Source organism: Alosa pseudoharengus, unplaced genomic scaffold (assembly GCF_046254945.1).
Source record: "Alosa pseudoharengus isolate Yale_2024_CS ecotype anadromous, Long Island Sound unplaced genomic scaffold, YU_APseudo_1.1 YU_APseudo_1.1_scf_23, whole genome shotgun sequence".
Classification (NCBI taxonomy): Eukaryota; Metazoa; Chordata; class Actinopteri; order Clupeiformes; family Clupeidae; genus Alosa; species Alosa pseudoharengus.
Window position 1 is genome coordinate 12,946,881 of NW_027468685.1, and position 13,339 is coordinate 12,960,219.

At 44.4% G+C, this 13,339-nt stretch overlaps 1 protein-coding gene across 1 annotated transcript; it reads right to left on the reverse strand.

The window, feature by feature from the left end:
- Positions 1 to 259: 259 nt before the first annotated feature.
- On the reverse strand, positions 260 to 10,291 carry LOC143140596 (Na(+)/H(+) exchanger beta-like). The gene is made up of 12 exons (XM_076301612.1): positions 9,887 to 10,291; positions 8,368 to 8,828; positions 5,247 to 5,497; positions 4,551 to 4,768; positions 4,180 to 4,382; positions 3,749 to 3,838; positions 3,520 to 3,590; positions 3,150 to 3,305; positions 2,445 to 2,559; positions 2,077 to 2,184; positions 1,864 to 1,933; positions 260 to 1,685 (listed from the first exon to the last, which is right to left on the reverse strand). Exons 1-12 carry the CDS (start codon positions 10,170 to 10,172, stop codon positions 1,360 to 1,362), a joined length of 2,355 nt encoding a protein of 784 aa, XP_076157727.1. The 5' UTR covers positions 10,173 to 10,291; the 3' UTR covers positions 260 to 1,359.
- Between the last annotated feature and the right edge of the window lie 3,048 nt (positions 10,292 to 13,339).

Here is a 13,339-nt window from a genome sequence, read left to right on the forward strand (position 1 = left end):
CACATAGTCAATCTTGATCACATATCTGTGTGATCTTCCCAGTGTGTGATGTAAACACATCTCAACTCAGGTTCTATGTTCTGGACTAAAAACACAAAGGTGAAAAACTATAGTTTGGGTAAAATGGTGGCACCAGCTTGGAGAATACATGAAGTCATTAAACCTTGCCAAGTGTTGATGGATATGGTGGGTCATTGACCGCTGTGTACCCAATGATGAATATCAATCCACATACAAGAGAGAGGCTTTGAATGTTTTTATTTCATAGTCACAGAGAGAAATGCATTACAAATGGCCAATTGAATGAACATGTTCCTTCTTTTTAATACAACTGAATTTCAAAATTGAAATCACATCATGTTTTACAAAATGTCTTTGGCAACCCATATTTAACATTTTGTTTATACAAAAATACATAAAGATTAAAATAAAGTGGTTAGCTTGGCATTGAGAGGATTTGTGCGTAGTTCATCAAGCAAGGCCATGTGTGGGTTTTTAGTGTGTGATCTCCCTGTGGATTTGTTTTCAAAGTGAACCTCTACAACGTGTTCGAAGAACAACAGGAGGCAGGTGATGTGGTGGAGGCGGCTGCAGGCTACCAGAGAGGTATTCTCAAAATTAGCATTGGCTAACAGCAGTAGCTTCAACTTCACTCTTTACATTCAAAAGCAAACTGGCAACCAGTTCCTTGCCATCATGTTTGCCTCTTTGAATTTTCTGCAGAGAACTTTTCGCCCACACATCTGCTTGGCGAATAAAGGCAAATGCAAACTCTGGTGCAGTGTGAGTGTGTGTAACGGTCATGCATATCAGTAGGCTACAGATGTACACACCCATTTTTGATGCTCATTCACACAACCACAAAACACACAAAGTAGTCAGATAGACAGACAATCACACACACACATACACACATTTATTCATACAGTCCCTGAGAATGTTGCTATTTCAGAAATCATGCATCATGGGAGACGTAGTTTGAAGCCTTTGGCTCTGTACTGTATTGTTCTGAAGCACCACAATCACTACATGAGCCACCATTTTAGACACAGATAAACTCATTACTCCCCCAAGACAAGAGACAAGTAGTGAGATAGTACATTAGTGCAGTTGAACCACACACACACACACACACACAATATGCGAAAAATCATGAAGAAAAGTGCTTCCTTGCTCTTCAGTTTTGTCCGTAATGATGTGCTTCTTGTGCATTTGTGGGACTGTGTCAGATATTGGTTTCTCTTTATATTTGTCCTATTTTTTCCACAGATGCATGCATTCACACACAGATCTGCAAAAACAACCTTTAACACACACACACCAACACACACACACACACACACACACACCTTCCTAGCATCAAGACATGAAGTGCTCCTCCTCGTCCTCATCTTCCTCTTCTATCTTGTTGGGGCCCGGGTCACTAAAGCAGCGTGGGAGCCTCAGGTTGTCCATCTCTCCGCGGATCACGCTCAGCTCTGCCCCAAGGCTGCCATCGCTGCCCGAGGCGCCTTTCCCCTCAGAGTCCTGCTGCTGGGACGATTCGTCCACTAGGCTGACCGACTCCTGGGACATCTGCTCCATGCGAGCGATGGGGGCCCGGCTCACTTGGATGGACGGGACCAAGGACACCTGGAACCTGGAGCTAGGGGTGGAGGTGGGGGTGGAGCCGAACACCTGGTTGTCTGCCAGGAGAGAGATGAACACAATCACCCAGTCATCTACACTATATACAGTATATATAAACACACATATAAATACACACGGCGGAGGGCTTGGGGGGAGCACACGCCCACGCACAAGGCTCTGCGGGACGTCGTCGATTTGACACAGAAGCATAAAACAGCCTTTAGAGTGTCTCACCTGACTCAAATCTCACTCTCCTGGCAGGTGGGGTCTGTGGTTTAGCTGGAACTGTTAAGTAATGACTCATCTGTAAAAAAGTCATACACAGACATTTTAGAACACAAATACCGGTACACAAGATAAGAGGGACAGTCCAGCATACGTAAATGTGTGTGTGTGTGTGTGTGTGTTTGTGTGTGTGTGTGTGTGTGTGTGTGTATTTTGGCGTACTCTTCTGTGCATCTCCACTCTCTTCTTCCTCATCTGGACCTCACTATAGTCCTCCTCCTCTTCCTCCAGGGGATCTTCGAATAGCGTGTGCCTGCTGTAGGAGCGCAGCTGCAGGGGAGAGAAAAACAGAATGACCAAAAGATTGTCCATTTTAAAGTATATTTTTTTGTGCTTTTATGCCTTTAATTGATAGGATAGTGGAGAATGACAGGAAGTGAGTGGGAGAGAGAGTCGGAGTGGGATCCGGAAAGGACCACGGGGCGGGAATCGAACCAGGTCGCCGGCATATGGTGCAGGTGCCCCAGCCAGTTGCGCCACGGCTGGGGCCGTGTGTGTCCATTTTAGTGATAACTGGAGCCCCGTCTCACCCTTTGTCTGGTGTTCTGCAGGTTGGTCCTGAGGATCTTCCTGATCTCCTCCTCCCGACCTTTAGGCATGTGGGGAATGAGACGCTCTGGAGAGGGCCTCCTGGGCTGGATATTCCTGACAGGACAAACACACACACACACACACACACACACACACGTTAAACTTAAATCATTTGGCTTATATCCGACAGTTTCAAACCCAGGTCCCTTTGGGGCCTTGGACCCAAATATGGTACTGATGCTGCAGCCACTTGAACCACAGCTCCCCCTGGGCCTCCTCTTGTTTATTGCATTGTTTATCTAACTACCGAAACATATTGAAAAGCAACTATGGTCAACTATGGTCAACATGGTTTTACAGGAGTTCTCACACTGACTGAAACATTTTTTAAACCATGACCATATTACAGTAGGGATAGTAGAGAACAGTAGTGCAGATGTAAAGCTAACACACACACACACACACACACACATACAACCAACAGACAAATATCACAAAGTAGTGCTGTAGGTTAGAAATCACATTCACAGTCTCAAACACACAGAGACACACACACACATACATACAGACAGACAGACATACTGGATGGACATGTTGGCGATGCCCCCATCCTCCAGCATCATTGCATTCACAGTCTCAAACACAGAGACAGACAGACAGACAGACACAGACAGACAGACAGACAGACAGACAGACGGACGTACTGCATGGACACGTTGACGGCGGTGCCTCCACCCTCCAGCAGTGTGAGGGCCTGCCTGAGCTCCAGCTTGTGGTAGAAGGAGATGAGCTGGGGCTCCATGGAGCGCTCGCCCGCTATCAGCCACCGCTTCACATAGGACTTGTTAAAACGGCTCAGCCTGAAGAAAACAGAGAGAGAGTCAGAGTGTGTGTGTGTGTGTGTGTGTGTGTGTGTGTGTGTGTGTGTGTGTGTGTGAGAGAGAGAGAGAGAGAGAGAGAGAGAAAGGAGATGTTTGAGAAGAAAGATCTGTTATAAGGGTAATATCGTAATTGTAGTGTATGTGGCATCATAAAGGGCAGAGAACCCCCTGAAGAGCATTCTGGGATACATACTTATCCTTCCAGTGGTGGTGCCCATAGTGTCCACACACATCCTCGATGCCAGTGAGTAAATGATCCAGGAACTGAAACACATAATGGCCGTAACAGAGCCACGGAGGGGGGGAGAAGATGGCCGTCATTCACATCCATTTCTCCTACACGCCACAGATGACTCTACTCCACTTGTCGATGCCAAAGTGGATGTCCTACCTGTAAGCCACTGCAGGCGGAGGGGTCTCACCTGAATGTGGATCTCTTCGTTGATGGAGCTCTTGGTGTCCTTCTTTTTCTTCACGGCCAGCAGCTCCACCAGTGGCCGGATGGTCATCCCCTGCGGAGGGAGAGGACAGGGGAAGGCTATCAGACAGGCATCCACAGCCACTGGGCAAGTTACATTTCAACATGTGCATGTCAAACGTTCTTTGCCATCTCACAACCACAGTGCGTCGTGTGTATATGGGGAGACTAGGGGTTCTATGGTGCTATGTATGTTATTTTGTTGGGTTCTTACAGAATTCTTAAATATATAAACTGCCAGCTTGGTTGATAACATGACACTAGAATCCATCATCTGAACACTTATCACAGGCTTTATACTGGAGAGATCTTTAGAACTCAAAGCATATGCTATACGTCTTGGGTCTTCTATTCCAAGCCAGCAGTTGAACTGACCTGAACAAACACAGTGAAGAAGACCACGGTGATGATGGCTGTGAGGAACATATTCTTCATTGGAAAGTGATCTTCAGGCAGCAGGAACACCAGAGAGAATGCTATAGCCCCCCGCAGGCCACCATACGCAACTATGAACTGATCTTTACCGGTCAGTTTTACAATGCGAAATCTGTTGATAACTAAGGTTAAGCCAACAACTCCTGTTAACAAAATGACAGACAGACAGACAGACACAGAAACAGAAAAGCAAGTTATCATTTATATAACTTATATAACTTAAATCATATGTGTAGTTGGCTGACCAAAACAAACCACTCCACAACTAGCTGCGGAGACAATCTGATAAAAGGGTCCTACGCAACACTCACCGAGCACTCGCGAGAGGAGGCAGAGGAAGATGGTGACGATGATGAAGGTCCAGTTCCACGAGTGTGGCCCAGCCACCGTTGACACTCCCAGGAAGATGAAGATGAGCGTCTCACTCACACTGCTCCACATCTTCAGGAAGTACTTGATGGTGGTGTAGGACTTGTGGGATACGTTGGCCTCCACATAAGGCCGCATCACCACACCACATGAAATCAGACTGCAGGACAAGGGAGCATTCAGAGACATCGGGTCTGAAAGATCTGCTGATATTGACTTTTAGCTTTTGTATGAAGAGTTGCTCATTTCTATGTTTGTGTTCATTGCACATCTAGTGAGCACTTTTAGTCATTTCAAGTGGAGCGCTCCCATGTTGTTTGTGATGAGTGAAAGAACATCCTTAATGAATTTCTGCATTTTTTTTCATCTGTTCGATAATGATATGACAAATATCCAGTAATTTCCTGTGTATTAGCTGCATTGTGTATAAGCTGCAGGACAGTGGTTAAAACAATTAAAATCATATTCATACCACATTAACTACCCCTGTGTATTAACCTCATAGCTGAAGAAATTTAGCAAAATCAATGTATAAACCGCGGCTAACAGTTGGGACTACAGTATATAAAACATGAAAGAGTCGTATGTGTAGGACTTGCAGTTTGAGTTCCCACACTTGCTCAGAGAGGCAAACTTGCCTCATGATGCCGGACAGGTGGAACACCTCAGCAGACAGGTAGGCCATGTAGCTGTAGAGGAAGACGAAGAGAGGCTCGATGACGCGCGTGTGGGAGGTGAATCGCGAGGTGAACGCTCCCAACACCCCGTAGATGGCGCCCACCAGGATCCCGCCCAGCGACACCACCAGGAAGCAGGCCACCCCCAGGCAGGTGTCCACCAGCGTCACCGTGCCCGCGTTAGCAAACTCCTCAAACAGATGGTAGAGGACCTGGAGAAGGCAGACAACAGGGTGAGAGCAACCCCCACAGATCGCATCTGGAGCCCCCACACCACCAAGACAGCAGTCCTCTCTGAGCTCTAAACATGGAGGTTAGCTAGCATCCCTTCACCTCAGTCTTCACCACCAAACTCACATCCTACAAACTAGCCAATACTTTTGACACATTTATCACAAATGTATTGACACATTCATATTTATCAAAAGCAACTTACAATAGCCTGAATAAAAATCTATACCAGACAGCGCTCCTGTGGTCATCAGGGGCTAGTGCTCAACTCAACATGAACACTTTTTACTAAATGGCCGTACCTATGCTTCTGCTTCTCTTCACTATGACCACATGAAGGTTTTTGTTTGTATTTTTGTTTGTTTGAGTCCTTGTACTTAGATCCTCTACACACTGCTCACAGACCTCCTGTGCTACAAATCAACTGTACAATTATTGTGAGGCAAAAGGATTTCAATATCCTCCTCTGCAAATTCCTCTGTGGTGCTGCCAACCCTCGTTCACTGTGTGCCTTATGGTCTGGACACATTCCACTGGATTCCAGCTGGACAAGAGGCTTTAAAGGAGTGCCAATCCAAAGGACATCAAAGAAGCAATTGGCTTACAAGAGTTACATGGCCAGGCTGAGTGGAGATAATAAATCAGGTTTACTGAATTGAGTGGAGAGATGATCAACCACATATTTTACTACGAGAAAAACAGAACTGACTTTCTGCTTATGCAATTTGATCTACTCGATCTACAGAACCTATAGAACGTCCACAACAACAGCAGCACTAAAGAGTAAAGCCAAATCGGGCAGGTACAGAAAGAAGCTCCAGAGAAACTCCTCTTTAGTGCAAGTATGTCTCACTGCGATCTGTAGGACAATTCAGCTGGACATTCATGTCTATCTGCTACGTCAGAACACAATGCCCATCAGTGTCCAGATTCCAATCTGGGCTGTAATCTGTGAGTGCTAGGCTAATAAACTCATACTTCTTCGAGATGCCAACATCCTCTGACATGAGTCAGATTTACATCTGCAAGGACTCATTGCATTCATTCACCCAGCCTGACTGGCTGCTATAACAGACAAGTGCTGTGTCACGTTTAATGAGTAATCGATTGTGGCCGTGAGCGTGGTTCACACTGGCTGGCATTAAAGTGGCCCAGCTGGTACGCGTGGGTGATTAATCCATAAATTAACATGAGGCAGCTTTACTCCGGCACGGACACCCACCGAATGGGTTTTGCTCCAGATTATGCTTTAGGCCTCTGATGCAGATTAACAACTATGACATCTAAAATCAATGAACGATGACATTGCGTGATAACTCGGCCTGCCACAATAATTAGGGATACCTTTGTCCAACTTCGGTACCTGACCTCACACTTTACCTTCCAAAAGAGTGGAAGCTGTTACAACTGAAAAAAGTAGTGCAGTTACAGTAACATTAGCCTATGATACTAATATCGTTTATCACAATATTTACTAGGATAATATACCGTGCAACAAAACAATTACCATGACATACCTAGTGACGACTGAGATATAAGCCCTGTAGCTGCAATGGAAAAATCTCTGCTATTATACAAGGGAGAAGTCGTCTGTGTATTATTTTTCCTGTGTTTATGTTATGTTATCTAAAGAATCTTTTTTTAAAAGTTCGTTGTTGACTTGAGACACGTGCTCCTCTCCAACAGAACAGAACATGAGTCAAGGATACAGATGGCTCCTGCGTTTTGGGTTCTGATCTCAAAGGACTGAGAATCCACCATTGTTAATGGCTTTGGCCAGCACAACCTATACTTTCTAAACCCCATTCTAAGTGTTCTCTCTAAGTGCTCAGACATGATGCCAATTTGCGTGTAAGATTAAAGACCTAGTCAGAAACAAGCTGGTGAAACTTTGTGAAGTCACCCTTTTTTTTGATGCATGGACCCAGGAATAAAGCCCTGATATCTGATCACCACCACTGCTGACGGAGATGCCTTCTCTGGGATACTGAAAAATATCATTGAGGGTATAAACTGGGCTAAAAAGGTTGCATTGTTTATCCATTTCCACATGGGCAGATAAACAATGGCGCCATTGAGGAACTGTCTCTTCCGGCTTTCTAGAGTTGTGTGTGACCTACCCTCCCTCATTTGGCATCTTTGGTTGAACACTCACATTGACTTGTCCTTCCCTGTGTCGCATGTACTGCCAACTATTCCCTTTATCACATTCCTTGCCAAGTAGCCACTCCTGTTATTGCGTCGCAGGCCATTCACCTCACCACTATAAATGTTCCCTCAGACCCCCCCCCCCCCCCCCCCCGCCCCCCATTAATGGTCACTGGGTGCAATCCGAGACTTGCTAATGAGGAGACACAGCACTCAAAGAATCTCCCATAGAAATGTATGGGGTTAGTTCGTAACACAAACATGGCAGTCGTCTACACATATTCCGCCCTTTCCGCCACCAAAAGTTGACATGTGAATACATCGTGCCAATCATGAGGTATGTTGTGAATACATCGTGCCAATCATGAGGTATGTTGTGAATACATCGTGCCAATCATGTGGTATGTTGTGAATACATCATGCCAATCATGTGTTGTGATCTCGCAGCGGGAGCAAGGTTGGTGTCGTGAAGCCTTGTGCATATACAGTTCTGCCCAAAATAGATGCCTGATAAGTTCCCAAAATGCGCTGCAATATGGCCACCGAGTGGAGGGACTTGCCTAAAAGGACTTTGGTGTTATGGTTTAACTCTTGGACTACTGTTGAGCTACTGTTGAGTGTAGTTAGTACACCAGAGTGCACAATTTTGGACTAGTTTGGGCCCTTGCTCACCTGGATGTGCAGTAACTAAGTACCTACTCACCACAGTGACCGCATCATTGAGCAGCGACTCTCCGAACACAATGATGTGCAGCAGCTCGTTGATTTGGATGTCCTCGAACACAGCCAGCACCGCCACCGGGTCCACCGCTGACACTATGGAGCCGAAGATCAGGCACGCCAGCAGGCCCACCTCCCTCAGCTCCCCACCTGTAGCCTGGCACACGCCGTACAGAATCAGGCCCACGAAGAAGGCGTTCCACAGCGTTCCCACCACGGCGAACATCAGAATGGTGCCGGCGTTCTCCGTGAAGGGCCGGATGGGCAGGAAGTAGCCGGCGTCCAGAATGATGGGCGGCAGCAGGCACAGGAAGAAGAGCTTGGAGTCCAGCACGGGCGGGTTCTCGCCCATCAGCTTGATGAGACCGCCCACCAGCAGGCCCACCACGATGAGAAGGCAGCTTTCGGGCACCACACCGGACAGCCGCGGGACCAGGTGGAAGCCTGAGGAGGACCAGAGGGAACAGGGAAGACAACAGACTCACTCTGATCATTGGATTTACACCGGAGGAGCCCGGAAGGAAAGAATCATCACAGAGTTGAGTGAAGACAAAACTGACATTATGGGAGACTATTAAAGCCTAATTAGATATTACGACCTATGAGAGAAATTAGTGAACAAGCACATGTGGATCTGAGCTCATCAGGACTATTATAGGTCTCAGTATTGCTTAGTGTGGCATCTCTTAGACTTAGGAACTATACAGAACAGATGGAACCTGACAAAAGCCATTGCAAGCAGTTTGTGGAGATGTTGTAAACATAAATTAATATATTTGATGGGCAACTTTTTCATCACTGTGTAAATTCTGCTTCACATTTGGTGTGAAATATGTCTGTCTACAAGTTGTTCTCCCTCAGGGGCACACCCCTCACAGTCTGATAAGATGTTTTATCAGTGTCAAGGGGTTTCTTGCATTGGGCAGACACTGAAATGGTGCGCAAGCAGCTCTCATGTGCATCTTATCAGGCCAAAAACTGCGGGGTGCACACCACCCAGATAAGCCCCTGGACCCAACGCATTTTGGATAAATAAATGGATGAGGGATTTCATATCCATGATATGAAAAAGCCTAAAACTAATCACATGAGTTATGAGTGAACTTATGAGTGGCTCTGAAGTTGTTGGCTTGCCAAATATTCGATCCCAGCATTTCTCATTACACTTCGTGTCAACTCTGAGAAAAAAACTTTTAAGAACAGCAGTATTACAGCCCCATTAAATCTGGGACAGTGATCTGTATTGAATAATAATTACGCATAGCAATTATTTAATGACTAGTTTAATGAAAGATGTAGATAAATATCCTACTCCAAACAGACGCTGTCATTGGAACTTGATGTAGGCTACTTAGCCACGTCTTTATACATCCTGAATACGTGACGCAATGCGTGACTATAGGAATCCAATAGCCTACAAATCCCACATTATTATATAGGCTACTGTATCGACATTCACCAAGGAAAATCCCGGAGCAGAATTCTTAACTTAATTCACCTACCCAATTTCATTAATGAAGCAAGTAATATCCATAGAGATATCTCGAAAGGCATCCGAACATAATCATAATTGATAGAGAGGACTGGAAAGGCCTTTTTCGTGTGATGACTTGTGGCGTTAGTTTTGGAATCGGTCTTAGTAGTCGTGCCGTTTCCCTGGCCGGTACGGACGACAGATGCAGCCACGGAACTGGCCATAACAGACAGAATTAATATCGCTACAAGGAGACTCCATCTCAGCCCCAGGGAACGGTGTGGACCGCCGGCAGATCGTAAAAGCGCTGACATCTCAGCGAGTCTGGAAGTTGGACTTAGTTCTTCATTCTAATCGACACGATGAACATGCATCGGGTACGCCGCTTTTGGGCGGAAATCACCAAGCCATTGAAACAGGTGCAGCCGCGCTGTTTTACGCACATCGGTCGACGTAGAATGAGTCTGCCTGGCGGTTGGCTCGATGAGTGTGTCAAAAAACGTCAACACCACAGAGTCATGACACAGTCGGCTCAATGATACAATCAAATACAAATTTTTAAAATGATTATTATCTAGGCCAAAAATATTTAATGACTTGGAAGCCTTCCACGACATTTTGTCCATCTATTAGGCTACGTTTCCTGACTTTTTGGATATGTTGTAAGCCTATTTTAGGCAGACCATAAATAACTTTCCTAATCTTTGTGATGGTGAGAGAAAGTTTATTTTAAAAAGTAACGCCCTTTTTGGCATCCTTATTATGACCGTTCTCGTCTGGCTTAAAATAAATAATATGAGACCCGTGGCGTGTGGGGGCATTCAGTGACACCTACTGGAGCTTCTGAGCCAACACCTGTGTCTGTTTTAGGTTATGACCAACACAACCCAAATATTTGCTTCCAATCATATGGTTATCATAGACATGGATGTACCTTCTAATAGATAATAACAACTTAATAGTGCTTCCTTGGAGCTCAGCCAAGCTCCATTTTTGCCCGATAACGATATTGTGGTGGTGGTGTTGATGACAATGATGATGGAAATGCAGTACCAATGATTACCACCAGAGATCGGGAGAGATCTAGCCTAGGCTACTTACCTTAGATTTTAATGTAAGCAAACAGACCATCCAAAATCCTAGTTATCACTGTGACATATGACTGAGGTGACGATAACAAACTGTTATCATCACCTCAGTCACATGTCAGGGGATATGAATTATCATGACCTTATACTCTGAGTTGTCTGATGCACTTCTAAGAACTTGATGCTTTATGAAGGGTATGTATAGTTTTGACTATTATATTGTGTTAAACTTCCATAATTTCATTATGCATTCTATTAACCAAAAATCAATAGACAAGACTGTCCTGCTCACCGAGACACAAATAACATAAATGAACAATTGCAGTTTGTCATACATCATCGTTAATGTCCACCTGTAATGTCATGTATTGACCCTCTGGTGAATGTATGCATGCAAATGAATTTTGGAGTGAGTGAAGAAAATGTGAGGTAGAATGGTCAGATGTGGGGAATGTGGATTGAACAAACAGTGGCCTGGACTCAGCGGACTGAGACATGAAGGGTCTGTGGCCTTTCCTGTATGGCTCACGCTCTGACGCCGTGGATTGTGGGATTTATCCCTGGAGCCCCCCTTCCTGATCTCTGTCTATCTGCTTCTCATTATGCACAACAAGCGTTTGATTCTCTGGCTAACCAAACATGACCCATTCACACAGTAACAGGACTTCACAGATGAGCACACACTGGATGACAAGGGTGGGAAGATGGCCACATTCAGAACTGTCCATGCGGTTCAGAAGCTCTCCTTTGACTGACTGATTCTAATAAAAGTGAACCATCCATTACTGCCTATATAAGATGTCATATTATTGTAAATATATTTTGCTATAGTTTGTATGTATTTTTCACCATATGGGAAGGTGCACATATTCTCAAAGATCATTGATTGAATGAAAATGAGAAGTTTCGTTCTCTCCTGTGGAGCTTTTTCTGTGTTATACAGTATGTCAACACCCATCCATGCTGGCTTTACAGTGAAAAGGGCAGATAATCACCAAGAGCTTACAATATGACTTCACTGATTTCAATTCAGTCGAAGAAGAAAAAACAATGAAATACAACTAAATGTATGAGAGATAAGAACCACCACCCCCCATCACCTGAATTCCAAACACCAGCCCAGTAAGTGCTGCAGTGATGACAGTCTCAGGAATTCCTGGTGGTTTCCCATGGTGCCACTGTGTAAACATGACTTCTCCCAGTGTCTAGCCATGTGTAATAGCAACAAATGGACCAGGGCTTAGCTCCAGTCAGATCTTCCCTTGAGTTATAAAGGCTAAAATGAGGTATTGTGAGTCATAACATACATGCTATCGAGTTGCAACCACACTAAACCTGTTCGCCATCTGCTGTCACCATTAACAAGACGAATACATTAGCTCACTTGAGACACTAGTATAAGACAATCTTAAACTTTGATGGGCAATAATTATTAAGACTTTTGTTTTAATTATTTAGGACTTTTTAATAAAATATTTTGAAACTTCTTGGAACTCAATTGTACCCATAAAAACTGATTGCACCTCAGATAAGGAATAATGATAAATGCCTCATGAAACTGAGAATTGATGTCAACTTTAACTATCGAGAAAAGCTTGTTTGATATGAATGGACTATGGGGAGTGTGGTGACCACAGGAGGCCTGGATGACACAGATCTTATTTGCAACAGGTCAATCAAGAGAGGTTTAATTTTTTTTCCCAGAGTATATTATTCTGTGGTTTATTTTTCAAAAATGAGGAAAATGGTGAGAGACAAATCATGCAGAACTGTAACTGGTATGTAGTATGTATACTAGGTTCAATATTCAGCTCAACACTGAAGACAGAAATGTAAACAAACATCCATGTATTGAGCACTGTTATAAATTAGATTTTGAGTTGATATTACTACCCTGATTTTATTGACCAGGCTGCAGATCCACTCACACAGAATGAAGGCAAAGCCCGAATTGTGTTTCTGAGTGACAGGCCGTGTGTCCCTCAAACAGCTACCCCCAGGTACACATATAACTGTACTGCTTTTAAATATTAAGTTCACATGAATTAACCCATTTAGATGATGCAGCCATCCGTTCAAGAGACAATATCAGTCCCTGCAAAACTTCAGTAACCAAACACAAAACCAGTGGAGTGCTCATATGGAGTTACGTAAGTTACAAAGAGCTTCCATTTAAGAGAAGCCGATAAGATCATGTAACATCCCCCGTCATACCGTACCATCCAACACTGTTGCTGCTATTACACTGAAATGCATTATTGGAGCATCAATGAGGATAATCTTCCAGAATTCTACACAGGAACAGGAAATTCACAGGAAATGGATTGAAAATCCTTCAAACTTAATAAATCAAGAATAAATAAACAAATAAATAGACATCGGCACACAATTTT